The 13983-nt window shown below is 26.1% G+C and overlaps 1 protein-coding gene across 3 annotated transcripts in view; it reads left to right on the forward strand.

Moving 5' to 3' along the window:
• Positions 1-318: 318 nt before the first annotated feature.
• Positions 319-13983, forward strand: part of LOC100212636 (alpha-1,3-mannosyl-glycoprotein 4-beta-N-acetylglucosaminyltransferase A) — a 39451-nt gene continuing 25786 nt past the window's right edge. The window contains exons 1-2 of one of the 3 annotated variants that reach the window (XM_065799031.1): positions 319-462; positions 12502-12587. In XM_065799031.1, the coding sequence (XP_065655103.1) occupies positions 380-462; positions 12502-12587 (169 nt within the window). In that variant the 5' untranslated portion in view covers positions 319-379. Of the gene's footprint in view, positions 463-11086; positions 11152-12366; positions 12386-12501; positions 12588-13983 lie in introns of those variants that run through there. The other 2 variants (XM_065799032.1, XM_065799033.1) reach the window with 2 other exon arrangements.

The following is a 13983-nucleotide window of genomic DNA, read 5'->3' on the forward strand; positions in this document are numbered from 1 at the left end:
TATTAAAATGTTTTTTAACGTTCAAAAAATTTTGTAATATTTTACGAGCTAATGATGCTGGTATCCATAACCCAGTGAAAATTTCTCAAAATAAATTATTATTTGTGTTAAGAGAATTCGTATTGTTTGATGTTTTCTTATTAATAGATACATTTATATATATATATATATATATATATATATATATATATATATATATATATATATATATATATATATATATATATATATATATATATATATATATATATATATATATATATATATATATATATATATATTCGTTAATTAAGAATATTTTTATATTTATCACAATAGTGTATTCAAGTTTCACTAAAATTCAATTCAAATATTTGAATCAAAAGTAAGTTTACTTCACATGACGCCATATGGTATTTATAAAATTTCTTTGAGATATGCGATGAAAGTTGTTTATAAGTATTACAAAAGGATTTGCTCAAGGTAGTTAATTTTATTTTAAATTTATTTCAAATTCATATAACCTCTTATATTTTTAGTCTTTATTTGACGTATTTTTTTGTTTAAATATCATGCATACGCGTATATACTTATAATTCGAATAGCAACAACTCAAAACATTGCAAGTTAGATTTTATTTTTCGCAATAAACGGAAAATATGCTACTTCTATGAATGCTTATAAACTTTTATGATGGTTCCTATTTGATTTTGACTTACTGAGAGTAAAAAGAGTTTAATAGCATTGCTTTATTAAAAGCTAATTATGCTAAATATTTCTTTATTAAAAGCTAATTATGCTAATTATTTCATTATTAAAAGCTAATTATGCTAATTATTTCTTTATTAAAAGCTAAGCTACTATTGGTTATTCAACGCGTTAAATGCGCTTTCTGAAAAATACACGAATTTTGCATCTTAGTAAAAAGGATATGTTTATTTGAATTTTTTTTGCACAACTTAAAAAAAGAAAGAAAGGAAAATTTTTAATTTTCACTCTTTTCAACCTTCTAGTATTCTACAGAGAAGGATTAATAAATTTAATAAAGAGAAGGATTAAGGATTGAATTATGCATATAGTGATATAGTGAGGCTTGTGTAAAAGTTAAAAGTATAAATTTTTTTCTCGCAAAGTTTTTGGGAGAAAAAAAGTTGGCAAACCTTTTTATTGAGAATTATTCTTGGAAACAAGTTGAGTGGATGAAGTTTCATACTCTAATAGTTTATGTACATTATATATACACCGTTATTTTATAAATTTACACACTCACACACACACACACACACACACACACACACACACACACACACACACACACACACACACACACACACACACACACACGCTCACATTCTTTCACTTTATAACATGCTAATGTAAAACCTCTATAATTTTGGTAAGGGATCGTCCATAAATTACGCAACGCAAAACTTATTTAAAAAATATAAGCAGGAGATCATTTTGTTCTTGTGCGTGGCGGTTTACGCTCGACTTAAAGGGTTGATTATATACTTGATGATCCCTAAATATATTGCTTTTTGTTGTTGATGTTGTTAAGAACAAGTTGAATATGTAGCGGGAAAATTATGTTTGTATTAATAAGCAAGACAAAATATGTTTGTATTAATAAGCAAGACAAATAATTAAGTGTGTTGAGTAGCAGGATAGCCAATAATGATTGGTTAGTGGGATTTATATGTATATACTACCTTACCTTTCCTCCATCCCACTTTTTTTGTTGTTGCGCCTCTAATTAAATGTATTTTTAAACAATTTAAAAGTATCAGTAAAAAATTTGTTTTTTAAATATCAAAAGAAAAATATTTCGTGGTTAAACTAATATTAGTAATTATTATAGTATTAATATAGTATTAGTTAATATTAATTAAAAATAAAAATGGCGCAATAAAAACAAACAAACAATCAAACGCACCAAATTTTACACAATATTTTCTATTAAAAAAATTTAACTTGTTGTATAGAGGTCATTAAAATATTGCTTTGAACTCGTGTTTATGCAAGACTTTGTATTTTCTGTATTTTGTTAGTTTGTTTGTTTTGTAGTTTATTTTAAATCGCTTTTAAACTTAAAAAAATTTTTCAAGAATTTAATACTCTATTTTTTTTTTTTTTTTTTGTTCTATTTTATATTTCGCTTTTTTTGATTAATTGCTTCGATAAAAAAGCTTTCATAGTTATTATTTGCAACACATAATTAGTTTTTTATTAGTTATAAGAATATAAATAGTTAGTTTTTTCATTTCCTAATTAGAAAATTAAATAAATAAAAAACTAATTAGCGAACCATTAATGGTTCGCTAATTAGTTTATAATTTGACAAACTGTAGACAAACTGTAAATAAGGATTCGATTTCAACGGACTTTCTGATTCATGTCAAGTCTCTGACAGAGATATGACGTCGAACGTGTAATTTACAATATCTAATTTAAAATCTTTGAGTTCCTTGAAAAATATTTAAGTTCTTTTCAGAAGGATTATTAAAAAGATTGTCCTCAAAAGGATCATAATTTAAATTTTCAAATTCAACTTTCTCAAAAACATTAATCGACGTTTTTGATAAATAAAGCAATAAACTTATATACGAAAAAAATTTTAAAAGAAATACATAAACAAATATAATTTTTTATTTTTTCCTTAATATGCAAATTTTCACTGCCATTCGATTTATGTCGTTTGAATTCACGAACTAATAGTTTGTTATATATAACTTTGGCAAAATTTTGAACATGGGTTTTCGCCTGTGCAAACAGTTTTTTGCGAATTTTTCTTGTCGTCTCTCTAAAATCTTCGTTAATATAAATATTCGTACCTTTTTGTTTAGAGACTTTTCCCGTTATTATTTTTTTATCTTCAAAATCATGCAGTTTTAAAACAACAGATCTCTCTCGACCAGAATTAACTTCGGCAATTCTATGTGCACGTTCAATATTCAAAACTATATATTATTAGATAATATTTACATGTCAGTTTGCATAAGAGAGCGATGGCGGGTTTGTTTTAAAAACCTTTGTATCCCACAGGAATCCAAAATTGGAGAATAGTTTCATGTGCTTTCCAAAACAAACTGTAAAAAAGGGGTGGAACCCCATGGCCTCAGAATTCAAAATATGTAAAATCTTAAATAGTTTAATTACGTCCGAGAGAAACTTTTTTATTTACTTATGAAATATTTAACATGTAAACATATATCAAGTCAATTTACAGCGGTTCTCGAGAACAAGACCTTACGGTCTTGTTCGAGATCTAAAGCTACTTCAAAGATCCAAAACTACTTAGTGTACCAGGTTTGTCAAAACTATTTGAACTTGCATTACACCCGGAGAGTTCACACGAAATGACATATTTTGAGGGACTTAAGCAATTTGCAAGAGATTTATGCAAAATTTATTTCAATTGCCAAAGATTTATGCAAGAGAGTACCTGATGTTTGTTGTAATTTTCTTGAACTTCTAAAGAAACTGCAACGAGTAGCTGCTGTCTTTGGAAATCCTTGCTGCAACGAGTAGCTGCTGTCTTTGGAAATTCTGTTAAAAGTCTTTTATAATGAGGAGAGTTATAGGCATCATATTTTTCCTTTTCTACAATGCTCAGACAAACTTTCAAAAGCCCTCCATCACCATCAATACCTAGTTTCAGGAAGTGCTCTAAAAGATTTTCTTTAAAAATTACTTCTTTAACTAATGCTAAGAAATTTTGACAATGAATAACAGCTCGAGAAACCTCCCTGTTAATCCCCCTTCTCTACCCTGTTTAAACTTTGGAAATTAAGCAAATAATATCTTTTTTAAAAACCACAAAAAGCAAATTAATAGACTGAAATGTTTTTATTTCTATTTTTTTACTGTTTACATACATTGACTGAAAAATAGGTAAAATACGCGAGAAGTGCTGCTACATTGACTAAAAAATAGGTCAAGCATGCGAGAAGCATTGCTACATCAACTGACAAATAGGTAAAACATGCGAAAAGTGTTGCTACGTTGACCAACAAACAGGTTAGTGTGCGTCGAGTGCTTCTACATCGATTGACAAATAGGTAGAAAATGCGAGGAGTGTTACTACATTGAATAAGGGTTTTGGTTTGGGTAGGCTGTCTATCAATTAAAAATGAAACTTTCTGAAGTTTTTAAATTTTTTCCAGTCTTCAGAATTATTTTTTTTTTTAGATAAAGTTTATCTTTTATGGTAATAATTAAAGACGACCAAGCGAAATCTCAAAAATATTTGAGACTTGGGTATTACTTCAAAGACAATATTGTGAATCAAGCTTAATCTTTTTAAGAGATTTTTTTTTTAAATTAGAAGGCACTTGAATATCTTGAAACACATTTTGTTGTTTACAACCACAATGTTTCACATTACTAGAATTTTTGTTGCAATATTTTATTTTGTGATGTTTGAAAGTTTGAAAAACTAGAAAGATTAAAGAAATCCAATATTCGATTGTTATTTATCAAATTTTTAGGTTTAGGTTGACAAAATCCTGACTTCTTTTTTTAAATCAAATAAATTTGATTTTACTTTAATCTAGACTTAGACCGGAAAATCTAGATCTTTAATGTTAAGTTGGTAGGCTATATCTTTTTCTATCTTGGTCATTCATAAAAAAAGTGAGCTTTTCTTCGCAAAAAAGTGAAAAGACGGACATTTGAATATCCTCAAGTCTTATTTAGCAGATTCTGTTTCGACACTTTGTTAAATTTGGTTGCTGGTTGCAACACTAAAGATGCATTTAAATTTACTAAAATTGATTAAAAATGAGTTTATCAACATGTAAAGAACCTGATGAAAAAGTATTTATCTCAATGAAATTTGCTGCATCTATTTCGTCAAGTGTTACAGAAATTATTAACAAAAGCTTTGAAGAAAGTTATTTTCCTATAAAGTGAAAAAGTCATAGTATAGTTGCAGTTTAGAAAAAACAAAAGATCTAATTGCAAACCAGATCATTACAGACCTTTTTTAACTATTCCTGTATAAGCATATTGATATCACACACTCTGAGAATGATTTAAACTCGTACCAACTAATACTTAAATTGTACATACATTCAATAATACTAAAGAATTCTGGAAATCTTATGGCCTCAATATATTTTTTACTTTTATTTTTATTTATTTATTTTTTTATTTTTTTTATTTTTTTTTTCCCCGTTTGATAAAATTTACAATAAGAATAATCGTACATATATAATAAATGGCCGAAGAAAGAAGAATAAGTATATTGAATAAACTGAAAAAAATGTGTAGGGCTGGAAATACTATTTTTTGTGCACCATTTAATCAACGATGCTCAAAAAATACATTTTTCAGTTTCTTTAGCATGTTTTTCAAAAAACAGTCATTTCTAGTTCTTTCAGTTTTTCGTGCAGAGTGGACATCTTGAAGTAGTAAATCGTACAATAAGATTTAAGTTCTTTCAATTAAGTTCTTTCAGTTTTTCGAGCAGAGTGAACATCTTGAAATCGTGTAATAAGATATATATTCTTATAGTTATTTAATTTTTATTTTTATAAGAATAAAATAAGAATAATAATAAAACAAATCAAGACAAAAATAAGTGAGTAGTGATTTTTTAGGTACAAATTTTAAAATAATTTTATAATAACGAAGTTTTTTTCTAATAGAAGTTGTTGAGATTCTCTTTAGAACTGTTTTAGGGAGAAGTTTAGAAGAGTTTTATTTTTAATAATATTGTTCAAAGAACTTTCTCATATAAATGGTCCACGATTTTTAAATTTTATTTTTATCGATTAACTATTTAATCACATTCCACATTTTTTGTATGTTTATATAGTTCAATAAATTCATCTAAGTTATAATTTTCAAGAGTCCTAGAAAGAAACTGCCTGATGATCTACTGATGGTGGTAGACAATTGTGTAATTTTAAATCTTACTTTTGCTACACATACAGAAAATTAAAAAAATACCTCGTGGAATCTTACGAATTCTCTCAAGAGCTTGTGCTTACCTATCAAGTGACTTTTTATGACTGGCTATCTATCTTTAGTAAGATCTCAGCTTGGATACTTGTAATTTTCTGTAAGCTCCAACTCAATTGATTAAGCTAGATGCAATTCAAAAAACTGCTTCGCAGATTTTTGTGGTGCTAATTGTGATGCTCAATCAAGCCCTCTATTAAAATAATTAAAACTGAACTCATTAAAAGATCGAAGAGAAAAGCATGGCACGGACTATGTTAATTTCATTATAAATAGAAGTTGTCATCCAGCTTGTTACGACTTATTTAGAGATCTTGATGTTGGGATATTAAATTTATAGTTAAAATTGAATTGAAATTGAAAAATTGATTCTCGAATTAAAATTAATCAGAGATGATTTATTGTAATTGGTAAATAGCTACTGAAAATGGGGCTCGACGATAAGACAACAATATATGTCTTCTTCTTGTTTCGGCCATTTATTATATATGTATACAATTTTTCTCATTGTAAATAGTATTATATGGCAAAAAAAGTAAATAATTAAATAAAAAAAATAAAGGAGTGCTCAGTTAATCTAAACTGAGAGACTCGAAAAGCGGAAGAAGGATTGGATGTTTTAAATTTTTTGTATATAAATCTTTTTTATAACGGCAATGTAACCAGCTCTTATCGAGTTTGAATTAGAAAATATAATAATAATAACACTAATAGTCATTAATGATAATAGTAATAATAATAATAATAAAACTGAAATTGTGGCAAATCTTACAATTCTTTCTTGGCTCATGTAACTGCATAGATATTTGTAAATTCCAAAAATTAAATAGAACTGCACAAATTTGGAAGCTGATTTTCTACACATTTTTTGGAAGATATTTTGGTACAGATAGTTCAACGCATTTTAGGACTTGCATTTTTTTTCTTATTTCTGAAGTTTCAGAGCAGAAATAGTTGTTGTCTCAATGTCTCTTTGAAAAGATGGGTTTCTCCAAAATAATGCTGTGTACATGATTTTTCCAATTTAATATAAAACCATTAGCTCCTTCAAACTCTATATCTTAACGTTACTTAAATTGCTTAGAAAACCAAATAGATGTTCGATTTTATTTTAATTGTGTGAATCGCTCTTTTAGAAAGCTGATTGCAGTGTCTAATATTGTTAAAAAGAAAACTCTAAGCTTACCATGGGATTATTGATGTGTTCACCTTCTTAATATGTAAGTGAAGAACTTCCTTTTTCTTCTTCTTCTTAATAAGTAAGTAAGGAACTTTCTTTTCCTTTTTCTTAATAAGTAAGTGAAGAACTTTGTTTCTCTTCTTCTTAATGAGTAAGAGAAGAACTTTCTTTTCCTTCTTCTTATCTCTAGCTGAATAATTATCTTATTAACAAATTGTGCAACAACTTTTTCCATTTTTGAGCTTATGACAGTTATGACAATTTTATATCTTGAACTTGATGATCTTTGTGTTAGAATAACAATCAAAGGTTTTAAGAACTGAAAAATATGCTTTACACCTTACATTCAACTGATTCATTAACTTAAGACGTCTTCTTTACGTCCCGTGCACACTGTGTATTTTACGTCCCGTGCACACTGGGTATTTTACGTCCCGTGCACACTAGGTGTTTATTCTTATATTGACTATTCATCACCTAATGATAAATTAGACAACTGTACTTATATCACCATATATATTACCTTTTTTTTTTATTCGAATAGTGCACAATTTTTTATTTTTCTATCAAACGGTACCACAGTCTTAAACATTGAAGTAATATTTGATTGCAATCTAATTTCAATTTGATCAATTTGATTACAAGTTTTATATTAGACAAAATAAAGTTGAAAGAAGTTGAATTCTCAGTTAAAACTCAATAAGTATTTTAAGATGTAGTTATGTACTTGTTTATGTATTTTTTCTATTTTTAGGTTTAATTTTATTTTTTTAGATGTATTTTTGTATTTTTGTTAAATAAACTAAAATATTAAATATTTTAACTTAAAATAACTAAAATAAATTGGAATATAAAAATATCATAACTTCAAAAGTTATTACTTATAATAATTATAAAATTATATATTTGTATATATAAAAATATTAGTTAAATAAATCTAAAAACCGTATTTTACTATTTCACAGATACATAAGCTACTGTAACATAGTCAAGGTAAACAAGTGTTTACTAAATGACTAATTACAATAGTAAAAAAAACTTTAATACTGAATGGATAACAATTTGTTATCCATAAAATATTAATAGAGATAAACAATTTGTATAAGTAAACAAAGTCACTTGATGTTTATGAATAACGGGTGTTTCCTGAAAAATGAAACTCCTAAAAAACATTTAAAAAAGTATAACTTTGTTTTTTTGAAAAAACTCAAATTATGATTATTTTGTTGGACTAATGTACATTAAATATTGTTAATCAATTCTTTTCTGGTAATCCTTTAAGACAAACTGCATTCAATCTTCTTTTAGTTGAGCTCGCAAACTTCTAAACTACCTTTAAAGTGATTTTTTTTAAACAATACTTGATTCTTCTAATCAGTTTTGAACATTTCTGGCTTCCAATTTTCTCTTGTAGACTAAACCTTTCAAATAACCCCAAAAGCCTTGACCTTATCTCAAGATAATTCACAAGATTATCTTTTTTAAGAAAATAATTAACGCTTTCACTGTCCAGCAAAGGAATGACATTTTTAGCACAATGAGCCGAAGCTCAGTCAGTCGGACAGCTCAGTCAGGCCAAAAAACGTAAATGTCATCAGGATATTGTTCACATATGAACAGAATTAAAATAATTTCAATGCAGTCTTATTTGTACGTAATTTTGTAAAAAGAATCGTCATATCTCTGGAACTAATTGCAACCCATACCAATACTTTGATTTCGAAATTAGCCTTTCTTTTGTACTTGAGGACTGGAGAAGCATTCTTGGGGTCACTGGAGTAATACCCATCATTCCCAACAACTGTGGAGTTTGGCAAAGTAAATAAAGTAAAGATTCGTCATCCAAAATAAAATTTTTGTTAAAAAAACCTTTTATGCAAGCGTCCGCATTTAATGCAAGTGATGGCTCTTTGCTGCTCAGACTGTTTTGCTATTGACTTCTGCTGAAAATATTTTGTTTGTCTTTGTTTTTAACAATTTATCAGTGTGTGTGATAAAAATTCAAAATTTTGCACAAATTCCAGTTTCCTTTATTTTAATTATACTATATAACTTTTTATTATTTTAATTATATTTTTTTAAATATTTTCTTAAAAATACTTTTTTAGAAAAATTCAGAAAAAATTTTTTTTTAATTATACAATATTCAGTTGATTTTAGAACATTTTCCGTTTTAAACAGTTTTCCTTGTATAATTCTATTTTTGTATAACTTGTTGACGCGTTTTTTTTGAGCTCATTTTTATAACTAAAGAAAAAGTATTTTTTATAAATTTTTTTGTAATAACATATTGTCTAGTTTACTTAAAAAATTAAGTCTCATGTTATTATTTTAACATTTGTACATAAGTCTCCACCCATTAGACATTTTTTTTTTTTTTTTTTTATTCTTTGGGTTGCGCTTTTAGCTTTTGAACTGTGCAAAATATAGCTTTTTCGTAGATTTACAATTATGAAATTTAACTCTTTTAAAAAAAATAGTACTGTAATAATTCTTTGCGTGATTGTACCTAGGAACATACGCAAGCTCTTCGACGTTAATCACATCTTTATTGATATTTGTCATAAAAATACTCTTAGTGGCGTATCAATTTAAAGCATCATGATAATTAAATATGTTTTGCAATATAAAGTTATTGTTTCTTCTTTGATAGTTTTACCATGAACAAACTTTTGGAATTAAAAGCTTAAAGTTTAAAAAATCTTTTTTAAAGCTTAAACAAAAACTGTTGCAACTTATTACTACTCAAAAATCATTTTTATAATAGGAAGTTGCCCTTAACATTAAACTAGGGATGTACCGGAATTACGGCCGGAGTTTGCGAGTTTGGAGTTTTTATTTTTTACTTTATTTATTTAAGACATGTGAAACAGATTGTGTAAATTAAATCAAAAAATCATTGTCCTACAGGGCAATGAAGACCTATGTATAGGTCAAAATTCTTAACAAATACAAAGTAATTTTAGGTAAAGCTACAATTAAGCGCTCTAAAATAATTTTATTTTTTCGCTTGTTGCGCTCTTGTTAGTGGAGAGTTTTTAAACATTAGAAACTTTAATTGAAATAATAAAAGAAAAAAGATTGCTGCCCTATATCAAATCCTCACTCAATGTAGCATCACTTCCTTGCAGAAACCGGCTATAAGTTAGTCGATGTAGCAACATTTCCTTGTAGCAGCAGACTATAAGATAGTCGATGTATGTACTTAAGCCAATAAATCTTCTTTATGTTTATATTAAAAAGTCACTACTTTGAGCAGGGCCTCCACACGAAAGTGCAACAAGCGATAAAATAAAACTATTTTAGACCGCATATTTGTAGCTTTGCTTTGTTTTATTTGCAGTAATCAATTATGTAAAGATTTCTAAAAGTTTAGGAATATCGTGGTGCAAAAAGAGTTGTTATTCTTTGTTATCATTTTTGATAAAAAAGAGCTTGTTTGTTGCCCAAAACTATGTTTTGGGCAACAAACAAACTCTATTTATTTATATATAATATATATAAATAAATATATTATATATTTAATAATATATATATATATATATATATATATATATATGTGTGTATATATATATATATATATATATGTGTATATATATATATATATATATATACATATATATATAAATAAATATATTATATTATATATATATATATATATGTATATATATATATATATATTACATAAATATATATTTATATATATATATTTATATATATATATTTATGTAAATATATATATATATTTATTATATATATATATATATATATATATATATATATATATATATATATATATATATATATATGTATGTATTTATTATAGGTTGTAAAAGTATAATATTTATATATATATATATATATATATATATATATATATATATATATATATATATATATGTATACATATATATATATGTATATATATATATATGTATATATATATATATACACATATATTATAGGTTATAAATATATATCATGTAGCCATGATGCTGAGGAGCAGGCTTTCACTTTCAATTTTGAAGGTAAAAAACTATATAAATATAAATCTCGTTTAGGCCGGAGTTCAAAATTTACGATCCGGTACATTCCTACTATAAATCTTTCACTCTTAGGAAAACTTTAACTCAAAGTTAACTTACTGGAGAGTGGGCTCGTTGCCCCGGTATAAAAAAACAGTTTCTTTTAAGCATTCTAGATACATACTCATCTCATCAATCTTTTTTTTTTTGTTGTTGTTGCGATTAACACTTAATTGCATTAAAAAAATGTTGGTTTTTTTAATTTTTTTAATTTTTGTTTTCCCAAGAAGACCTTTTTTATAACAGAGCACCGCGGTAGAGCATTTATTTAGGACGATTACGCCTCCTTCCTTTGCGTGATGGCGCAAAATATGACCAGAGCTTGCTTCGAAACCTGGATTTCTTGCCTCTAAAGGAACTGCTATAACCATTGCGCCCCGACCGCTCAAAGTTTAGACACGCTAGCTCTTGAATAAATGAAGTAAGAAAGTTAACTTAGAAATTCTTGAAAAACTTTTCTTATTAATAAGATTTTTAACCAGATAATAAAGAATGACTTCATCAAAAAAAGAAACTTTTCCATCGTTTTCAATTTCCAAACGAGCTATAAAGTGTTTTTCTTACAACAACCAGTAAAATAAAAATTCTGGAAAATGAGTGACAAGAGGGGCGTTTTTGAGCGTTTTTTATTTAAGTTACCTTAAAATATTTGTTCTTATTCTTAAAGTTTTAATTTAAAAAGTGCTAAAATATAATTTAACGGAAAACAGTGAGTGAGGATGGAATGGGGGTTTAAACTTATTTTACATGCAAGATTCAGTGAGTAATAAATGCATCCAAGGACGATTCTATGAATAAAATGAGAAAGAAAGGTGAGTGAATCCTTGAAAATTGCCGATTGGTTTTTTAAAAAAAAGTCCTCAAAACAAAACCTTCCAAATAGCATTTGTAGTAAATATTTGCACAAACCCCATGCCCAGACTCCGTCCCCTTTTTTATTTTGCAATAAATTAATTGAACTTGTGTTTTTGAACAATTGGTATTTGTAAAAATTTTATATTACGGTTGAAAAAAGGATTCTAAATACAATCTTAATTAAATAATTTTTAATGATAATTCGATAAAATGTTTGCCATTGTTTTCAAACAACCAATTAAAAATGCTATATAAAGAAAAACTTTCCGTCGAAAAACTTTTACGTCTTTCTTGTCAAATAATTTCACAAAGAATTTAAAAGGTTATTTAATTTTAACAATGAAAATCTCTTTCCAACAAAGTTTATATATAAAAACGGTAATTAATTTCAAAAAGATTTCTAAAAGTGTTACTAATATATTTTATTGCTTTTTTAAGCATGTTTAGACTTGGGAATAAACCAATTTGCTTGTTTTTTGTGGTTTTTGGATCGATTGTTTTTTCAATAACATGGATTATTAAAGGTAGTTTTTGTTTTATAACTTTTTTGCTTTTACGTAGAAGGTAATTATAGACTTACGGAGCTTCGATATGTGAAAACTTTTTATCGTATTTAATCAATCAATCAATATATTTCTGAAATATTCGATATTACATTTCAAAGTTGTTTACAAATAGTATAAACTACTAACACTAAGTAAACGCCTAATGACGATGATTAAAATAGTAATGGTAATAGTAAAAATAATATTTATGATAATAATAATAAATAATTATAACATGTTATTTTAACAATAGTAATAATAATAGTACAGTAATTATAATAATTTAAATAAATCGGTATAATTTTCCATACAACAATCGTTTATACATACAAAGTTACAGTTACAAACAGTAATAAACTGACTAAACCTAACAACTAACGATAACATAAAAACAAACTCTGCTAAAAAAAACTATAAAGATTTAGTAAATATATTAATCATAGTTCTTATAATATAATATCCAAAATATATTGCAAATAATATGACTAAATAAATACATAAAATATAAGCAGAAAAATACTGCGAAAATCAAAACAAAATAAAAGTTAAACAAACAAAACAAAAAATTATTTTAAGTACTTTTGGCAAAAAAAAACAACAACAACAACAAAAAAACAAGATAAAATTAACAATAAAAAGCAGTAATAAATAAAGAATACTCAGTAGAATAAAACATATAATAAATGGCTTAAGTAAAAATAAAAACATATAATATATAACTGTATAACAGATTATATATCACAATTAAAATATAATTAATAACTAAAAATTAAAACAATAAATCACTTGCAAAAAACAATAAAACTTTATACGCTAAAAAAAACTAAAGAAAAATCATCGTTGCAAGACTGCATAGCAGCATAACTAAAAAATAAATCGTAAATAAAGAATCCTAAAAAATATATATGAAATAAAACTAAATCAAATATATGAAATAAAACTAAAGAAACATATGAAAAAATTAAAAAAACTTAATATGCCGATCTTATTTCGATGTATAAATAGTTTTTTTTCTTTGTTTTCCATTCTTTTTATTTATTTCATTCATTAACTTTTTTTCTGTTAACTTCTATTTACTATAGACGGGTTGCTTTGTTTACATTCTAAAGCGCGTGCGCAAAAAATGATAGGCAAAACATTTGAGCAAAAGCAAAGTAAAGCAAAAGTTACGGTGTGAAGTTTGTACGAGTAAAATATGTGAATAGAAAAAGTCTCTCACTAAAGTGGAACCAGCGCGTTAAAATGTGTCAAATTTTGTTAGCCAGTATCAATAAATACTTTGCCAATTTTTAAAAGTAAACTAAATTTAAAATTAACAGGATATACTTCCATTAACCTATACTTCTATCAATCCAGTTAAGTCATAAAAAAACAG

Source organism: Hydra vulgaris, chromosome 06 (genome assembly GCF_038396675.1).
Source record: "Hydra vulgaris chromosome 06, alternate assembly HydraT2T_AEP".
In the NCBI taxonomy this organism is placed as follows: Eukaryota; Metazoa; Cnidaria; class Hydrozoa; order Anthoathecata; family Hydridae; genus Hydra; species Hydra vulgaris.